At 28.8% G+C, this 21,472-nt stretch overlaps 2 protein-coding genes across 2 annotated transcripts; both read left to right on the top strand.

The window, feature by feature from the left end:
* Positions 1-832: 832 nt before the first annotated feature.
* Positions 833-2,865, top strand: LOC137808055 (NADH dehydrogenase [ubiquinone] 1 beta subcomplex subunit 8, mitochondrial). The gene is made up of 4 exons (XM_068608962.2): positions 833-986; positions 1,076-1,162; positions 1,273-1,368; positions 2,480-2,865. The coding sequence occupies exons 1-4, from the start codon at positions 849-851 to the stop codon at positions 2,534-2,536; spliced, it is 378 nt and encodes a 125-aa protein (XP_068465063.1). The 5' UTR covers positions 833-848; the 3' UTR covers positions 2,537-2,865.
* A 16,650-nt stretch (positions 2,866-19,515) lies between these two features.
* Positions 19,516-20,271, top strand: LOC137808059 (putative lipid-binding protein AIR1). The gene has a single exon (XM_068608966.2). The coding sequence runs from the start codon at positions 19,599-19,601 to the stop codon at positions 19,992-19,994; it is 396 nt and encodes a 131-aa protein (XP_068465067.1). The 5' UTR covers positions 19,516-19,598; the 3' UTR covers positions 19,995-20,271.
* Positions 20,272-21,472: the final 1,201 nt, after the last annotated feature.

Below are 21,472 nucleotides of genomic sequence, written 5' to 3'. Positions count from 1 at the left end.
TTGAAAAAAAGAGAGAGAAATGAAACTCTAATTAAGAGTAGGTATACAATAATTCAGTTTCATGAGGTTAAATGTGAAGTCGCCATCCAATATCACAGCTCTTTGATAATTTTATGTTAACATAGTTAGAGATTAACTTTCAAATTTTATTAGAAATGTCCATTATTGATTAATTATAATCTAGTTTAAATATAAATTTTAAAACAGTTATTATAGAAACTAACACTAATAAAATTTTATATTTAGATGATATTGAGAAAAAAGTTAATAAATAATTTTTTTTATATCAGTATTTTTTTTTAGACTATCAGTTTTAAAATATTATTTTTAAAGTGATCATTAAAAGTAAATAAAACTTAGGATATGAAGTTATAATTAAATGCTTTTACAATATTTTCGTCATAACTTTCAGTTACAAATTGACATTCAGAAGAAAGCATTCTATATTGGCTTACTCAGAATTTTGCAACTACTAATATGGTTTTTTAGGTTACTTGAAAAAGTTCATGAACATGGATATTACAGTACTTAATGCTAGCGTTCTTTCTCATTAGCATAATACACTTGTTATATTTTATAACTAAAGTTTGATTTTTAAATAACAAATTAATAAAATCAAATAATTGTATCTGTGATCTTTCATATTTAAAAAATAAATCATCTTAAAATATTTTATTTAATTATGTTACATTTTACTTTTAATTAATACCTTTTTTTACTTTTATTAATTAATACATATTTAAAAATGACTATTCTCAAAACGATGTCGTATAATGAGCAACTGACAGTAACATTAGGTTGTGGAAGAAGGAGAAGAAAGAAGAATCAGAAGGAAAATATCATCAACCATGGCAGGGAGATTGACGAACACAGCATCTAGGATCTTGGGCGGAAACGGCGTCGTTTACCGATCTGTTGCTTCCTCTCTTCGCCTCCGCTCCGGCATGGGCCTCCCAGTCGGCAAGCACTATGTTCCTGACAAACCCGTATATTTCGCTAAGCTAATCTTATTCGATTTTTTGTTTTTTTGTAAAAACCTAAAAATCAACATCTCTTTTGAATTTGGGGCTTTCAGCTTCCCATGAACGAGGAACTTCTGTGGGACAACGGGACACCATTTCCCGAACCGTGTATAGATCGTATAGCCGACACTGTTGGAAAGGTATCTGTTTTTTTTTTCTTTATTTCTTATTTTTGTATGGTTATTTTGCGTTAGTATTGATGCATAGGATTGATTTTTCTTTTTTTTCTTTTTTTAAATTTTGAAATAAGTATGAAGCATTGGCCTGGCTGTGTGGGGGATTGAGCTTTTTTGCGTCTCTGGGATTGTTGGCTGTGTGGAATGATAAAGCCTCCAAGATACCGTTTGTGAGTCTTCTACTTTAACTTTATCCTCACAATTCCTCTGAATCTATGCTCGGTGTAGACTTTGATTTGGTTGTTTTGCTATTTATTGTGCGTTTAGGATGTTGCTGATTTCAATTCTGTTATAGCATTTCTTAATAAAATATTTTAAGGGAAGCTGATCATGGTCGACATTGATTAGTGTTACTGTTGGAAGTGTTTTAAATTTGTGTTGAATTGGATGCTATTGTTCTCATTTGGTTGAATTTCAGCTCCTCTCTGATATATAGGATCAAGGAATATTTTTTGTGGGTTTTCTCTGATTTGGCCTGGTTATTGCCAGATTTGGTGCATTGGGATCTCATGATCGCACAGAGATCATATTATAGCATGCAAACCTGACGTGTTTGCAGGTCAAATTTCGAAATTTAAGCTTGCAGAATCACATGTTTGTATTTTGACAATCATGATGACATTATATGTCACAATTTGAACCTAGCGTTTGAAGATGTTGTTACACATTTTAAAATTGAAGAAAGCCTTCACTGTTACTAGTGCTCTTTCAGAGGATAGAATATTGTTCCCCATTCTCCAGCCTTGCTTTTAAATAGTATAACGACAACTACTTCCAGAATCATATATTAGGAGTACAACATTCATAATTCATATATGTAATTAAGATGTAGCAAAAGCAGGGACTTCTACAAATTTGCAATCTAGCTGCTAATGGAAATCAAATTCGCCGTGTAGATTTTCGACTGACCAATGTTCTCATTATTCAAAATTTGTCATGTATGATTCTATCGTTAGAGTCTGGATTCACACCTAGTTCGTCATGGTTATTCTTAATTTTACGTTAAGCTAAATTTGACCTTACTTTTCTGTTTGGTTGAAAGAAAAGTACAGTTTGTTTGCTATAGTTGAGCATGGTCATGGTCTACAGACTAGTGGAGGTTTCTGTCTTGCATCAAGTCATTGTTATATTCTATGTATCCCAATCCAATTGCAATATTGCTTGCATTGCACTACCTTTTCTTTGATATTTTCCTCTTTTGATGTTTCATAGTCAATGCTATTTTGTGCAGCTATTTAATACTTATGTTGATTGATTTCTCTGTTATTTTCTTTGTATCAGGCACCCAAAGTATATCCATATGACAATCTGCGAGTGGAGCTCGGTGGTGAACCGTAGGTAAAATGATCGAATGCGTAGTTATTATTTGATGTAACTGCTCTTTTACGTTTATCTGTGTAGTTCAAAATAAGGGATCGTGGAGAAGACTGGTTAAATCCAACTAATGGAAGGGCCGAATTTGGTTCTTTCGACCATTCATGCTTAATTGCTTATGGTGACTATTGTGAGGAGTGGGCCAGTATTATGCGCAGCTTGTGTTTGAATGTGTACTTATGAAATGGTTTGAAAGGTGATTTTAAATAATTTTAAGTGAACGTGATTTTCGTTTGGTATCATGTATTTGAAAATTGATTTTTCGCAAAGAATGTTCTGTGTGATTACTAAAATGAGTTTTGATGTTCATTTATAATATTTTATGTAACTGTCTTGTGTAATGTCATTAATTAAAATTGGTGAGCAATCTGTGTTAATTCAACATAAAATTAGGATTCAATTAAAAGAAAACATTTGTATACATTCAATCACTGATTTGGCAGCGGCGATTAAAAATAGATGCAATTTTTTCATTCAGGTTTTACCCTACAAAACCGATATCGAAAGTTATTTAGTAGATAAATTTAGTTGTTGCAGGTAAAGCGGTCGGCGTAATTAGCGATTTGCAAGGGGAAAGCAAATTATTGTCTCTAACACTAAACTGTACATTGACAATTTCTTCACGTATATCTTTCAGTATAATTTTTCTTCTGAAAAACTCTTCCTACAGCTGCTGCCATCTTCAGAAATTGGACTACCGTTATCCAATTGTGGCTTCTCTAATCATCAAATTGGAATCAAAAGAAGGCGAGTGAGGAGAGTGGGGTTCTTGAGATGGTTGGGGTACATGGGCTTGGTTTAAAAGGATAGAACAAAGATGAGAAGAAAAAAATATTTACAAAGAGAAAATGATCTTTAGATTGATGCAGAAGGTAATTAGTTTCAAATGGAACTCTTCATTTCCCTTTTTGACTAGCATTTAAAATCTCTAGATGCTGGAACTGCATCTGTAATTATTAACACTCACGTTTGAGAGTTCTAAACGTGGACAAAGACACAAGTTATGCACTGTTTCTGGAGTTAATGAGTATCTTAGATTGTGATGTTTTTTAAAACCCAAACCATCTTTAATTGAACCTTGCTGTATCAGTAGCACAACTCAAACGATCTGGGACAGCTGATTGAGTTTTTTTTTTCAATTTCCACACTCTGTGGGCTATTTCTTCCTGCACCTCTGTAACTTCTTGTGACACTTCATACTTCTTAAAATATAAAAAATACTATTTATTTTATTTATGTTTTTCATTTCAGTAATCTGGAAAATTTCTAGATTATAGAATTCAGGGTTTAGGGTTAAGTTATTTTTGGATTCTATAATCTATAATATATTTTTTTAAGAAAAAAGTTATTACAAATTGTAAAATCTGGAAAATGTAAATAAATATATTTTGGATTGTAGAATTCATAATATATATTTTAAGGACAATATGTTCTTTTTGTCTTACGTAAAATCTTATGTATTCTGAAATGTATTTTTTTTTAAAAATGAATTTTAGATTACATAATCTAGGATTTGATTTTGGATTATGTAATTGGAAAGTAAAAAATATGAAAACACTTCAAACTTTTTTAACTTTTTTTACAGCGAGGTATTTTGGAATTACCAAATTTATGGGGTGGAACTTTTGAGAGTGCAGAAAGAAGCAGACAAGAAACCGTCCACTCTGTGTTCAGCTGGCTTGGTACAGCTTTTCGTTTTTTTTTAAGCCTTGGGCTCATTTGAGGTTTAGGAGATAAAAACTATAGCACTTTAAAGAGACTGTTTCTTCCTGCACTTTCATATCTTCTTCTGCCACCTCCATACACAACATGAAAATACATTTTTGTCTTTGTGTTACCCCCATAGAGTAGTTTTCGGATTATATAATTCAGAAACTCATTTGAAAAAAAACTTCCGGATTATATAATCCAAAAGTTAAATAAGACTTCCAAATTATGTAGTCCGAAGAATAATCATGCATCTGAAAAATGACTTACAGATTATGTAATCCAGTAGCTAATTACAAATTTAAAAAATGACTTCCAGATTACGTAATCCGAAATATTATAAACAGACATTTTTGGAAATTTGAAAACTTATGGAGGTGAGAGAAGAAGGTATGATGGTGCAAGAAGAAACAGTCCTTTAAAGAACTGGTTTAAGATATTTTTTGATCCCATTTTCGTGTCCATTTGGTCAATGGTAATCTTCCATAAGCATTTTTTCAAACCTTGTCATACGAGGGTTTTCTAATGGTAAATGTATCACTACTACAAGACAATTATGAAATAGAAACCAATTTTTAGAGATTAAAATAATTAGTTACAATAGTAACTAAATTAGAGACTATTTTAGAAACTAAAAAATATTTTGGTTTATAAATTAGTTTCTATTATTGTTAAATAGTTTCTAAATTGGTATTTAATTAGCAACCAAGGTTTTAGAAACCAAATTGCTATCTAAATAATTGGTAGTTAAAACCTGGTTGCTAATTAGATACCAATTTAGAAACTATTTAACAATAATAGAAACTAATTTAGAAATCAATTTTTTTTTTTAATTTATAAAATAGTCTCTAATTTAGTTACTATTGTAATTAATTATTTTGATTTCTAAAAATTAGTTTTTATTTCATGATTTTCTTTTCTTGTAGTATATATTGTAGTATATATGGAGAAGATGAAGGAAAGTTTGATCAGAATCTTAGTGATCCCATGCTTCGGCTACCATATTAATGGAAACCGAAATGAAGATTTACTCTTTTCATTTTATATAAGGCTATGGAGGATGAGACATGGCTCCATAAAAGCCAAAAGCCTAATCAGTATAGATAAAAGTTACTTCAACAATAAAAATACTATTTCTTATCTTCGTCATTCATTTTTTAAACTGTAATAATCAATATTAACTATTCATTAAAATATATAAATTCTAAAAGATAACATAAATATGAAATAAATTATTTTAAAATTACTCTTAGGTCAGTGGAATGCCTTGCAAAGAGGCAATGGGATAAAGTGATATGGGTATGGTTACGTAGCACTATGAAAATGGTTTTCTGCTTCCATCAATCAATTACTCTACACGCAAATTATTGTTTATATATAGATAATATAATATAATAGTAATTTAAATATAAACCATATGGTTCCATCTATTTGATTACAATCAAACAACTGACTTAAAGCCGTGCCTTCGATTTTATTTATGGAGGTGTAACATTGTGCCTTCGGCTTCGATTTTATTTATGGAGGTGTAACATTGTGCCTTCGGCTTTATTTACTATTCGGATGTTGTGGAGAATAAGATTAGATTGTTATTAGGGTCAATTTGAAAAGACGAGGGGTGTTGGATGAAAATTCTTTGTGTTGTTTGTGTGTGAAGGAGGAAGAGTCTTACCGCCATTTGTTTTTAGATTGCAGTTTTGTTTGGCGTGTTTGATGTTTTTGCTATAAGTCGCTTGGAGTTCGTCTGTGTCTCACATTGATCCTATGTCAAACTTTGCTCAGTTCAGGATGAGTCAGTCTTCAGATTTGGTTAATGATGTGTGGAGTACAATTTGGATTTGGGTTGTGAGTGAAATCTGGAATCATAGAAATTTTATCATTTTCAAAAGGGGTGTGACTGATGTGTCAGAAGTGTGTTGCAATGGTGCATGAGGGTGGTTTCTTGAAGTATTTTAAGTTATTTTTAGTACGATTAATGTTTTTGTTAGTTAGATAGACAGTTCTAGTTAAAAGTTTGTTATTGTGTAATTTTGTATAAGAATTGAATTACCTTTAAAATAATTTTCATTTATTTATTTTTTTATTACTGATAAAAAAAAAATTCAAGACATTGCAAATAAAAAATTAACTCCCGACAAGAAATTTTGAAAACTTTTGCATACGCGTTACAGTTTCTTGTCTGTTATCTATATAGAACTTCACCAATAATTTGAAAGATTCTATTTTACATATGCTAATTCAAACTCCAAGATCAAATTTCTCACATCCTTAAGTTCCTTTTAGAAAATCTCATTTAATCATACATCATGATCGCGTTTTTCAGTAATAACAATAACTTCAAGTATTATTAATAATATTTTAGAAACAACACATGTATTTTAATTTGTAGATTTTTTTCTTATAATTCTTATATGTCTTTGTTTTTTTTAATACATGATATTGAATATTATAACACTCGTTATGCATTAAAATGTTTTCAAATTTATCCTCATCCACAATAACCTTTTCTTTTCTATTCATCCTCATCCAATTTTATTTTTTTTTAATTTCAATTAACACAATCTTAAAAGATTGCATAGTCTTACTGGTGAAAATAGTAAAAAGTATTATAGAATAAAATTGATCAACCAACAATTTAAATTAATATATCTTTCTAAAACATTTTGTAAATTTGAGGCCTAAGACAACTGTTTCATTGATCTTGCAATATCATGACATGACAAAATAGAGTGAAAACATGTTTTAATAATTTTATAAAGACACTTGTAATTTGTTTTTATCAAGAGAAGATCAGTGCCAAACTAATGAGGACAATCTATATTTTTTATTATATATGGTTCTTGATCAACCACTTGTTCTTAATTCAGATTAACTCCGATTCAACAGCTCATATTTATGTCTTCTACTGGTTACTTTATCAAGAAATTAGGTGGAACTAGAAAAGGATAAGAGAAGAGTTAAATGTGATCTTATTTATTTAAATCTTTCTGAAGCAAGAGTCATGTTTATAATAAGTAGTGATTCTTATTAATCAGACAAAATGTTTCTTGAATTAGCATTGATATTTTCAGATATTTTATTTGAACAATTTTGTTAATATGATTATGCACAATGGTACATATACTTTGTTCAAAGGTTTTTACTGTATGCTTTGCCTTTCGACCTAAATAGATAGATATTATTGATTAATGATAAAGTTCCATCTCAGGTGCATAACAGTAGTTCGGAAATGATGATGATGATTGAAAAAGAATGAATATCATGATCACAATCAACCTCAAAAGTCAATATTACTAAGTAATATTCAATATTTTCGACTATAATAATAAATTGAATATATTTATCACATGTTTTTTTTATCGGTGCTGCTGTTTTTTTTGGGACAAGGCTTCTTAGATCCACATTTTCAGCAGGAAGCAATTTGTCAAATATGATCACGATTCAACTTGAAAACTGTGATTTTGCTTGTTTTCAATTATCTTCATCCCCTTCCTTCGTCCGTTCTGGATGAAGCTGGAACCGTTCTAAAACTTGTCCTCATCGAGAAAAAAAAAAACAGATAATCATGTGTTAATGATATTTTATCAGACAAATTTTAGATAAATATTTTTACATAAATATAATTTTCCTAGATGTAGACTCTATGTATCGGGATCTATAACCGATCTGATAACCAGATATTAAAGTAAATTAAAAAAATAAAATTATGTGATGATTATGAAAGAAAAATTCCAAACATAAGAGGGAACACTCATTTATTGGATTTTAAGGTAATTCCAATTTATTGAATAATTCATGCAGAATAAGAGTAACACTTATATAAATTATTGATTCTCTGCTTTGCCTTTTTTTATTTTAAATTGTTTGCATTGTAGTTTTTTAGGGTTAGTAGTGTCTGTTTAAAAGGTGTTGTTGTGTTGTAGGGTTATCTTAGTTTTATTATATAGATTGAATGATTCCCGAAATAATTAATATGTATGTATTATTTCTTTTGTCAATATTTACGAAAAAAATTGACAAAAATGATAAAAAAATAATTTTAATTTTTTTTAACAATAAAAAATATATTATATAAGAGATACTAGGAATGTTTCAATCAATGTAAAAAAAAACAAAACAGAAAAAAAGGAAATGATTAGAAACTACACTACAAGAGGAAACCAACAAAATATTTCGAACTCCTAGATCCTCCCTTCCCCTTCCTAACTCGAGAGGACAAAAAACTTTAGGACTGAACCAAAAATTCTACTAGTTAATCTATAACTTTAGAGTAGTCATAGAGGGACCTTTTGATGATAGCTAGCCCGGAGGAGAATGTGATGATTTTTTTTATTGTTTGGAATTATGAATATATATAATTTGTTTTCCTATAATAAAGTTGACACTATTTATTTATATATTTTAGGGGTAAAATAAATTCTACATTAAAAATTCAAAACGCACTTAACATTTAATGACAATGATGTCCATTACAAAAGACCATTCTTAAGGATGAACCGTACTCGTCCAGTTATGATTATCTGCGATTGATGACAATAATGAAAGTTATAATCTAAAACTCTTCCATCACTAGACAAACCCTAATGGGTAACCTTACCGATGATATAATGAGAAAGGGTTTAGAAGAAAATGGTTGGATGATGAAACGTAACCAAGTTTTGTTTTCTCTTTTGAGAAGTGATTGTAATTAAGGAAATTCCATTCAGACGCAAAGCTATTGAGCAACTATGAATATTTAATTAGCCATAGTTTTGAGGCGAACAGTTCCTAGGTGACTTTTTTCTGAATTTACGCGTTTGTGCTAGGCAACGTATTGTCGTGTATAATGAACATTGTGCAAGTTTGGATGAAAATGATGGTTCCTTTTGAGTTAGATAACATAAGTAGAGGATATCTAAAGTTGTGGTGGTAATGAGGATGGAGGTATGTGTTGGAGAAAAGGTTGTCTTTGAATGGCCTACTAGCCTAATAATTCTTTACTTTACTCCATATTTTCTGGTTTTTCTTGGAGATGCAGTGATCAACCCCACAGCTTTCATGCTAATTGCCCATAATACGCCTAAGACTTCATCTTTGCCAATTGCACTTCCTTTGTCCGCAGCCTTAATGGAAATTACGAGTCAACCATGTTCTAAATTTGAACCTCAGGTTTAGATTATTGCATACTTGAAAAGGACTTCTACACACCAAAGATTTGCTGCCGACTTCTCTCGCTTCAATTTTTTTTTTAATAAAAAAATAATTATTCAAGCAATAGGTTTAAAACAAATAATGACACACAAGCACACTGATTCTCTTATTCCACTTATGGTGTCAAGATACCGAAATCTAAGTTTAATTCAATCATGAAACAAACATGGATTAGGATGAACTCTTAATAGTTATGGTTTTACTATAAAGTGAATGTAAATAGAATTTATCCTTACAAAGTTAACTTCTAAAGTGATGTCCTTCACTTTTATATATATATATATATATATATATATATATATACACACGTACGTAAATTGATCTTATCATTAGTCGACACACATTTCAAGTTGAGACATGAACATCTCACATGTAGAAATAGATATTTGTGAGTGGTTCGATAATGACTCGATAGTGGATAATACGATAAACTCAACAAATCTTGTTTGTATAAACTATAACACAATATTAGGAAGTGAGTTTAGGATTTAAGGCAAATGATACAATTGGTTAGGAATAACTTCTGCCCAACATAATGTTTTGAAGATCCACCATGAAAATTTTTATATGCTACAAGCTACTACAAAACAAAATCTCATGTGGAAAAGTCTCTAGGTGGTGATAGTGTGGAGTATTTGGGATCATAGGAATAAAGTTGTCTTCAAACAAAGTAAAGTTGACATGGAAAAAGTCTTTTATATGACACAACTCAAAACCTATTAAGCTTGAAACACAAAATGCATGCTTTTAATTTCTCTTGTTCAGACTGGTTATTGAACCCTTTAATGTGTATGTAAAGTTACTTGTAGTTATTTGTGTGTGTGTGAGTGGGTTCCTTAACGCTCTGTTGTAAGTTTGGGGAATTGGTGGGTGTCTAACCTGTGCAGGATGAAGTAAGAGTATTCTTGATGATGATGTCTCAAGTTTAGAAGAAGTCATGGAACAGGGGTAGCAACTGAGGTTGAATATCAGGATACCAGTCAAACTCACAAATAGTGGTGATGCTTAAGGAGTAGGAGTCTCGGTTGGTGTGCTTAAGAAGGAGTCGCAGGGAAATGTACGACTTTCTATGGTGCAGGGGCTGCCATAGGAGGACAACAAGGTTTTGTGGAGGTCTTCGGTTGGTTCGCTGGGTGGTAGATCTATCTTTATGTTGGAAGCTAATTGGTTGGACAACAACGATGGTTGATATATATATATATATATATATATATATATATATATATATGACCGTTTAATTTTGGAGGTTTCGTGTGAATTGTGCTTTGCTTTTGTTATAAGTAGTGTTTTGTTATGAAGGAAGATGCAGTAAGAATGGAGTTTTGATAGATATCGGGAAACTTTACATCCAAATGAAATTTTTGTTTGTTGAGTTGTAAGATTGGAAAACAGGTTTTGTTTAGTGTTTTTGTACGAGGGTTAGGTACCCCTGAAGTGCTCTATTTAATTTAATTAATTCTTTGTTGGTAAAAAAAAAGGAAGTGAACTTAGATCTACTTCATCCTTGTAAAATCAAGTTGTAAGATAAATATTGTCTTCACTTATTAAATTAATTTTATATTTAGTAGATGTATAATTTTTAACATTGTGACCTCCAAAAATAGGCTATGTACTACCAGAAAATCATTGACACAAAAAAGAATTAGTTACTATATTAACTAAATTAGATACTATTTTAGAAACTAAAAAATAATTATTGACGTCTAAAATAGTTTCTATTATTAATAAAATTTATAAATTAATTTCTAAAGTGATATCTATCCATATTTTAGCTACCAACCATTCTAGATTCTAAAGTTGATAGCTAATTAAATATCAAAGTATAAATTAATTTATAAATTTTATTAATAATAGAGCTACTTTAAATATAAAAAAAATAATTTAGTGTATAAAATAATATTTAATTTAATCAATATACTAATTAATTATTTTTTATTTTTAAAATTAACTTTTATTTAATAATTTTCTTTTAACGATATTTTTCCTCATTTGACACTAAAAACAACCAAAAAGTCATCCACTATAGAGGAAGTGTTTGTAAAACGTCTGAACTTCAAACTAAAAGAAACTCGTTACCATCAAATCCACCATTAGTTTTTTTATTAAGTTTTTGTGAGTTTGATATTTATGTTAAAAATATTTTTGATTTTTAAAAACTTTGTTTGATGGAAAAAAAGGTTGGTTGTTTTCGTTCTCATGATAGTTCTGGTATCGATGGGAAGCATAGTGGCTCAAATTTTGTTTCATGTCTGACTTTCTAGCTTGTTATAACCAACCTGTGTTCTTCTGAGTTGTCAACCACAAGTTGAATTTGATCTAAATATTCACTTCATTTGTATTAACATATAGATATGAGTTAGGTTGAAAATTGAAACAATCAAATATGGAGTACGACCTTCTATGTACGCCATTGTTTTTATGGAAGGAAATTAGAAATCTTAATTTTTTTTTAATTTAAAATAAATATTTGATTCAATACATTAAGTATAATATATATTTTATTTTTATTAATTAAAAAATTAGTATAAAAAGTTTAATTTTATTTAGATTCTGATCGAGATAATTGAACACTTCTCTATTTTTAGTAATATAAGGACACCAATTTTTTATTAAAGTTATTTGTTATTCTTTAATGAACACAGATTTTAATTATTAAAAATTAGATTAGACTGACTATTTAACCTTCAATTTAATTAGGTTTAATTACCTTTTTCGTCTCTATATTTATAGTCAATAGTCAATTTGGTATAGTGATTTTTAAAAAATTCAATTTGGTCCCTAAGTTTTTTAAAATGTATTCAAAATGGTCCTTTCTGTTAAACCCTAAACCAAACGACATTAAGTGGTGCTTATGTGGCAGACACGTGTAAGTTACATGGATTGTGCTTACATTACTTTGGTGAATACTGAATTAGGGTTTAGGTTGTTCAAATTGGGGATTTCGAATTTCTGATTTAGGGTTTCTGATACGAGGATTGCTCCCCTGGTTGGATTCTATGGTGCGCTTCCCTGCTTCGATTCCATTCGGATGTGTGCTCCCCTCATTCGATTCTATGATCCCCTACATCATAAACAACTCTGTATATGTTCTCTAAAAGTAATAAAAAACAGAACCACTCTGAAACTAAGTCAAAAATTACTAACCTTATAAAGGAGCAATCACAAAACGACACCACGGTCTGGATCGCAATCGCTCCCCCTTCACCACCTCTAGACCGCACCACATAATCACTCCTCCAAATCGACCATGGGAACGCAACTCACCATCGTAACTCACGATCGCACCACAAAATCGAATGAGGGGAGCACACCTCCGAATGGAATCGAAGCAGGGAAGCGCACCACAAAATCCAACCAGGGGAGCAATCCTCCTATTAGAAATCCTAAATCAGAAATTCAAAATCCCCAATTTGAATAACCTAAACCCTAATTCAGTATTCACTAAAGTAATGTAAGCGCAATCCACGTAACTTACACGTGTCTGCCACATAAGCACCACTTAACGCCGTTTGGTGATATTTAACAGAAATGACCATTTTGAATACATTTTAAAAAACTTAGGGACCAAATTGACTATTGACTATAAATATAGGGACGAAAAAGGTAATTAAACCATTTAATTAATAATAATGATAATAAAAAAGAATCTGAGACACGTGTATAAAAACTCACTGTCAGTTATAAATAAAAAAAAGCAAAATTTTCACATTTTAGGCCTATTTTGTCATTACATTTATGCAATTAAACATTAATAAAATTTAATTAGAATGTATTAACATTATAAAATATTTATATTATTTATAGTTATATTGGAAATTACAGTGATATATTTGTTAACTTATTATAATTACTTAAAAAATTAATTTCAAGACTAATTTAGAGAATTTTGTTTTTAAAGAAATGACAATAGAGATACCAATTCATAGACTAATCAGCAGGACAAAAGTACTAGGTATTATTAAGAGCCTTGATTAACGTACCTCAAGTCATCATTGTTGAACAAATAAAAACTAATGTAACTAGGTACCCGGTAAAATTCTAAAGGCAAATGATATAAAAAATGTTGATAAATTAATATTTTGTATTATTAAAACAAATTCAAAATTATTTCTATGTGCCATATTCCATTTTTATGTACATGATTCCCGTGATATTGTCCATAATTTTAGTACAAAACATCAATAATCAGGATTAGTTAATGAATATTAACGTGTTCAACCATCACAGATTTTTTATATTTATAAAATAAATAACAGTAAATATGTTTAATATAATAAAAATTATAAAATAAATTAATACATTTTCTATTTAATAGACAAAAATTTTGAAAATTGAAAGAAAGTTTAGAACGTTCAAAAAAAAAGTATCAAGATCATAAGTTAAATATGTTTACTCCAATTGATATAATTTAATGGTGTTTTAAATACTTTAAGTGTTTTAACTAATTTTGACAGAGAAAACTAGCACCCTTTTGTTTTTATTTCCCTAGCACTCTTTTATTTTTATTTCCCTATCTAGCACCCTTTTATTTTTATTTTCCTATATAGCACCATTTTAAAAATAAATTAAAAAATAATAAATTAATTTTTCTTTTTATAATTTTAATTTTGAATGCAAAATTTTTAATGTTTAAAATAGTTAGAAATATAATTAATGAATAAAGAAATGTGTTTTTACAAAATAAAAATAAAAAAGTAATAAATTTAAAATGTTTAGTTTAAAAGTTATTTTTTTAAGAATGAATAAAATAAAAAATTAAACTCTACAACAACATAAAAGTTGAATATATAAACATAAATTAGTATTTATTTTTATTTTTATTGATGATGTAATTATGTTAATTTCAAGTAAAAAATATAGTACATAATTATAAAAAAACAAAGTTAAATAAAGACTGATATGAACATAAAAGAACAATATAATCGAAAAAAAAAATGTTCATATTGTCAAACACCAAGACACACATAAAGAATATGTTCCAACATTACTGGATTGTGCACTTCTCGTCATTAATTATGTTTCATTTAGCACAAACTATTTAATGTACCATTGAAGAAAATATTAAATGAATTATCATCTTTCATTTATTTTCATTTTAATGATCAATATATACTTATTTAGTATCGCCTTATATCTCTTATATTTATCTTATTTGGATTTATTTTTCTATCTTTTATCTTTATCTTAATTTGTTTGCCTTTATTTTATATCTTTATGTTTTTAGTTATTATTTTTTTTCTACCATTTTTTTTATTGTTGCTGTTTTTATTTTCTAGACTTTTTTTTTTTCATTTTTTGCTTCTCATTTTTAAGCATTAAGTGTAACATTTGCATTAGTTTTTTTTTTAGGATTTTGCATTTAGGATAGACACTTCAATATTACTTGTGTATCCACTATTAATTAATACTAATTGACTTTGGTTTTTTTGTAATTATGTCATGTATTTTTTACTTGAAATTAACATGATTATATCATCAATAATAATAAAAATAAATAGTAATTTATGTCTATAGATTCAACTTTTATGTTGTTGTAGGGTTTTATTTTTTATTTTTTTCATTCTTAAAAAAAGTAATTTTAAACTAAACATTTTATTTTTTTTTATTTTATTTTATAAAAACTCATTTCTTTATTCATTAATTATATTTCTAACTATTTTAAACATTAAAAATATTTATTTTTTAATGCATTCAAAATTAAAATTATCAAAAAATAAATAAATTATTATTTATTTATTTATTTTTGAAATGGTGCTAGATAGGGAAATAAAAAGTAAAATGGTGCTAGATAGGGAAATAAAAACAAAAGGGTGGTAGATAGGGAAATAAAAACAAAAGGGAGCTAGTTAGGGAAATAAAAGTCTAAATGGTGCTAGATAGGGAATTTACCCACAACACTCACTTAATAAATTATTATACTTAATAAATTATTATATGTTCGTAAAAAAAGTTAAACATGTCAATAATTATATTGATTTTTTTTATTTTTAAAATATTAAACTATTCAGTACACATGTATTATATTAATAATGTAAAAAATTAATTAAAGTATATTAGTATTAATACTGTAAAATATTTATATTTCCATTCAATCATTTTCATTACACTAAATTTTATTAGTTTTATACCTTTAACTAGTTGATAATATAACTATATATATAATTAATGTATATTTGTTTTTATTGAGAAACAACGTCATTATCCTTAAAGAGAAAACATATCAAGTAAATGAGCATGAGTATTGAGTAAGTATTTATTGTAGTATGAATGTATATTTATAAGTTTTTGAACTCTTTAATAAAAACTAAAATAATATATATATATATATATTTAATATTTTGATATGTGCCTAATTTCAGTAATATTTCATATTAAAATATAGACATTTATGATGATTTATTGTTAATTTACGTATAAAATAATAAAATAATCCTTAATTTACGAATTTATATCTTTTTATACAAGAACTCATCTAGTCGGTTGCGTTGGCACGTTTCATACAAAATGGGTAAATGAGGTTGAGGATAAGGAAGATGGAAAGAACGTTAAGGTACATTATTTCATGGTGGATTCCAAGATCGTGGCAAAGGAAATCACCAGGAGTAAAAATGGGCTCCACATGCTGAGTAGGAGCAGAGAGATCAACCTCAATGTAGTTAGAGGAATAATCAATCTTGCTGGTGAATTTGTTAAAGAAGCAATTCGAGTTTTGCAAGAAAAATAAGTCTTCAAAGCATCAACTTAATAAGCCTACTATGATCTCGCCCTTTCCCATCCATCACTTTTACAAACTAAAATTATTGCATCTATGACTCTGCAGAAGATTATCTAATCATTGTCATCGCCACAATAACTAATTCACATGTCAAAATGGTCATTGTTGACCAAGGAAGGTTGATCGACATACTTTAGTGGCCAAAATTTTTAAAGTTCAACATTCCTACATCTCTCATTAAATTGTACTCATATCCACTACTTGGATTGTCAAGGGAACGAGTTTACACCAGAGGTTAAGTCAATATGCTAACAACGTTTGACACGAATGAACAATAACAAACACTCATAGTTTGATATATTTTAGTGAAGGTTGACACTTCGTACAATGTTGATAAGTGTACAAATTGGTTCTCAAACAACTTTGAGCACAGGGTGGGCCGAACAACAGGTTGCCTACTAAAAAAGAATATAAAGCAAGTCTTGCTAAACAATGTTGTTCTCTTTACTTGAAGCCTAACGGATATGCTCGATACTGACTTGGACTTTTTGTGTCTTAATTTTTTCATCCTTCCTTAAGCCGAATCAGTGATTCAAAGGAAAAGAAAGCTCAATGAAAAGAGATGTCTCCTCATTGACCACGAAGTCAACTAATTACTCAAGGTTCATAAAGAAAATCATTTATACTATATGGTTGACAGATGTCATCATGGTAAAAAAATCAAAATGACAAATTGAGAATGTATACCAACTTTACATATTTCAATTAAACATGTCCCATAGACACATATCCATTATCAAGCACAGATAGACTTGTTAACAACAAAATCGACTATAAATTACTTTGTTTTCTTTATGCTTATTCAAGATATAAACAAATTAGAATATATCCACCCAATGAGGATAAAAGTGTTTCATGATTGATGGAGCTAATTTTTTTAACAAGACTTAAAAAATGTATTGCGACGTACCAACATCTCAAAGTAAACACTAAATTTTCTTATCCAAAAGGAGGGTTACTCCTCTAAAGTAGAAATAAAAGTTTATAGGAAGACAAAGTCAATCTTTCAAGATATGGTCACCAAACTTTTGATGAAGACCAAAAAAAAATATACTTCATGATATTCTTTTATGTTCAAGTTAATAAAAACTATAAAAAAATATGAAATATATAATAAGAAAATTATAAGTAGTTACCGTAACACATTTAATTTAATGTGTATTTATAGATTTTTAATACTTTTAAATAATGATAAAGATAACCAGAATTATAAAATATAATTATTTAGTTATAATGAATTTCATTATCCAATTATTCACATAATATATTATACATTATATTAAGTTACGAATATATTTCTGAATATGTTGATATAAATATATTATAAACTATATTTAATTATGATTATATTTTTTAATATCTCGGTCGAGGAAATACATTACATAATTAATTGTTCTTTAAAATAATTCAGCGTTATTTGAAAAAAGAGTATTTACTATTTTTTTTTTGTGGCCAAACAAACAAACTCATGATAATTTGGTCAAAGTTGATCTGCGGCAAGAACTGATGTTCGTATGGGATCCCGTTCATACTTACTCTCATAGATTTAATATATGAGATTTATATCACTCATCAGAGCATGTAAGAATTTTAATACTAGTTAGATTATGTTAAGCATGCTGTTTTAATATTTATTTACAATTTTTTTTTCATTACACGAACTTTATAAACGATATTACAAAAATTCTTATATGTATTTTAACCTTTAAAACTTAAAAAGTAATTTTTTATTTTCATAATATTTTTTTTTATTTAAAATATTAAATTTGATGTTACGTTTTATTTAATTGTATTATAATAATTAGTTTTTTTATCTTGTAAAACTTTGAATATATTTCAATTTGTCATTTACTTTATAATCATAAAATATTATTGATTAAATTTTTTATCATATTTTAATTTGAAATTTTTTAATTTTTAATGAAAAATAATAACTTATTTATTTAATAAAATAATTAAGTAAATAAAAAAATTATTTTAAAACAATTAAATAATTTTTCTATTTTTAAAAATAATTACTATGTATTTTTTTTACTATTTTTACAACTTTATCTATATTTTTAAATTATATCGTTTTAATATTTATAATATTATTTTGTCGATTGCGCCTCTTTAATTCTTACTCTCATTTTTTTGCAGTTCAGCATGTTTAATACTCCTGAGTTGGTTAACTTAGAATTGAAGAATATTTTGATTGCGGTGGTTAGTGAGATTTAGAGTCATAGGAATAAAATTATATTTAAAGGTGGAGTGTTGAATTTCTATGAGATCTTTTTTCTAGCTCAATTGAAGGTTTGGTCTTGAATTACTTCTAAATCTCCTTCTTGCACCTCTGGTTTCCCTTTCTTCGTTTTAGATTGTTTGCGACTATGATATTTGACAGGGTTAGTTGAGCGGTTGTTTGGAAGGTGTTGTATTGTATAGTTATCTTAATTTTTTTCATATGGACTGAATCCCTCTTAAAGTGATTCATATGTATATAATGTTTATTGTTGATAAAAAATTTGAATAAGTATTCTAAAATATAATATGTTTTCCAAAATTTCATATCTAATCAACCTATTAAAAATTACTGTTTAGAAAAATATAAATAACTAATTCCATTTTGAGTGTTAGTGTAGATATTATTCATTATTTTGCACTTTAACCAGTAAGTGAGGGTCCATGGACCTCTCCTGAACTATCAGTGAATATCCATACAATCAGGTCAGTCCAAGGTTTCTATTTTCAGGGTTCAATCTTGCACATGATCTGAAACAGCACCTTCGAACTATATCTGCATTGTAAATCACATTTATTTGAGATCAAAAGTGTTTCGAAGATGAACATCTATGTCCATAATTGAGCAAAGGAATTTACTTAAACATCGTGGCCCATGGATCGGCTGACATGTGTGTAAAAGTTTTGTAGCGGATTCCTTAAGGTGACAGACAATTTTCATAAGTTAATCGTTAATTAGTTGTATATTAATTCTAATTTCGTGTATTGTTGGACGACAGAAGTTGAGTTGGAAGAGACAAGTACAGAGTAATAAGAACAACCTCAAGCTCTTGTAATAATTCAGTTTCAATAATAATCGATGAAAAATGACAAAAACCTGCAATATACTATGCATTTTTTAAGCTAATCAATTTATTTTGAAAATTTCGGAACAAGTATACGTGAAAATTATGGGGTCACTCACATGGGCCTCCAAATAAACCTAATTATTTTAAACCTTAAACTTAAAAGACACTCTCTAATCTCACCCTATAAAACCCCCACTCATTCCTCTCCAACCTCACACACCAAAGCAAAGCAAGAGTGGTAGTAGTGTTGTGAGAGTGAAGAAGTTGTAACAGCAGTGTGAAATTAATGGCTTCCAAGGGTGCTCTTCTCTTGTGTCTCAACATCCTGTTTTTCACTGTGGTTAGCTCCACATATGTGCCATGCAATCCACCCCCAAAAACTCCCAAACACCCACCTGTCCCAAAGCCACCTTCCACAAAGTCTGGCAGTTGCCCTGAGAACACCCTTAAGTTTGGTGTGTGTGCTGATGTGTTAGGTTTGATCGGCGTTGAGCTTGGGAAGCCACCAAAGACCCCATGCTGCAACCTCATCCAGGGTCTGGCTGATCTTGAAGCCGCCGTCTGCCTTTGCACTGCTCTCAGAGCTAATGTGTTAGGCATCAACCTCAATGTCCCCATCAAGTTGAACTTGCTCCTCAACTACTGTGGAAAGAAAACTCCTAAGGATTTCGTCTGCTATTAAATAAACACTTCCTATAACCACTTTCATAAACTTAATTACCATTTCCTAAGCTTCTCTATTTTCCTATATTCCTTATTCATCATTATTCTCTGTACTTTGGAGTTCTGTCTGCTGTTTGCCATTTAGCCAACGAACATTTCGTTCGTACTATTACCTTTGGTTATTATTATGTTGATGGTTCAAATTTGAAAGGCTCCTTGGTCTTTCTTGTCAGCCTCACCAGTCCTTTGTATTCTAAGTGATACTTCTACCAATAAAAGTTCTACATTTAAGCTTATACGATTACGTATCCTTCTGTCATTTGCTTTTTTTGTTTTTTACTTTCTCTTATTTCCATATATATAAGAGAGAGAGATAGAGCGGCAGTAGAACTCTAATAATGAAGAGACGGCGTGGACGAGTTGTTCTTAATTTAATCGCTTTCTTCTTCTCTAAACCGAATCCATAGATTGAAATGGAAGTTTTTCAACAATCTTTCGCGCAAAGAGATACCAGAAGAGTACAAAAAGAAAAGACAAAGTAGAAGATTTTCACTTTCACCAATGAAATTATTATAGCACAAAACTAGCGGATTTACCACTTTAGATGTTCAAGTAGGTAAATTTTGAATATAGGCTATAACTTTTTTTGTTGGAAGAAAAAGTATGGATTGTAAGATGAATTTTTTAATCTGCGTGTTTGAACGTGATTCATACTCTGCGTGGGCAAGCTCAATTATAATTTACTCATGTTTTGGAATGTTTCTTAAATTGTCATTTGCCACAACCTGGTTGACCTTGTATGTGTTTAGTCATATTCATGTCCCGAGCACGACATAAAAATGTCTATAAGAATTCTGTGAGTTTACAAGATTTACTGTCGCAGTAAGTACTCTTTTATTGAGGATGTTTATTTTGGAGTAATGTATACGTTTCAAAAGGGAAAATTCATCGAAAATGAGTGCGTTTTTTTTTTCAGAAAATAAGCGCGGTAGAAAAAAGGATTTTGTACTAAGCCTTGTAAATTTGGAGGAAATATTGTAAAGTTCACAATATAGTTATAGTCTTTTATGCAATATTTTAAAAATCGAATTAGTTACCGAAGGGAGGAATATATAATGGTGCAAGATTTAATAGTTTAATTATAATTGAAGTACGATGGAGTCAAATTTTAATCAAATAATAATACAAAATATTATTAAAGAAACATATATATGTAATAACTTTATAATATTAAAAACTAAACCTATAACATGACTTCTAGATTCTTAACATTTAAAGTTCATACTAAAAGTTCAAATATAACTATCATAACACTTTAAGTCTTTTAACCATAAATATCAAAATTATTAAAATTAACAATTCAACATTTAGAATACGAAAGAAAATGACAAATGTTGATTTTATCCTTTTAAGAAAAAGTAAAATTGATGCTGTATTAATCACTTTTCATGAATCCGTTGTGAACATTTTTCGTCGACTTTTTTTTTATTGGTTTTT

Source organism: Phaseolus vulgaris, chromosome 3, assembly GCF_051622355.1.
Source record: "Phaseolus vulgaris cultivar YP4 chromosome 3, ASM5162235v1, whole genome shotgun sequence".
Taxonomy (NCBI): domain Eukaryota; kingdom Viridiplantae; phylum Streptophyta; class Magnoliopsida; order Fabales; family Fabaceae; genus Phaseolus; species Phaseolus vulgaris.
Note: the sequence above shows the minus strand (reverse complement) of the source record. Positions and strands in the feature narration are given on the sequence as shown.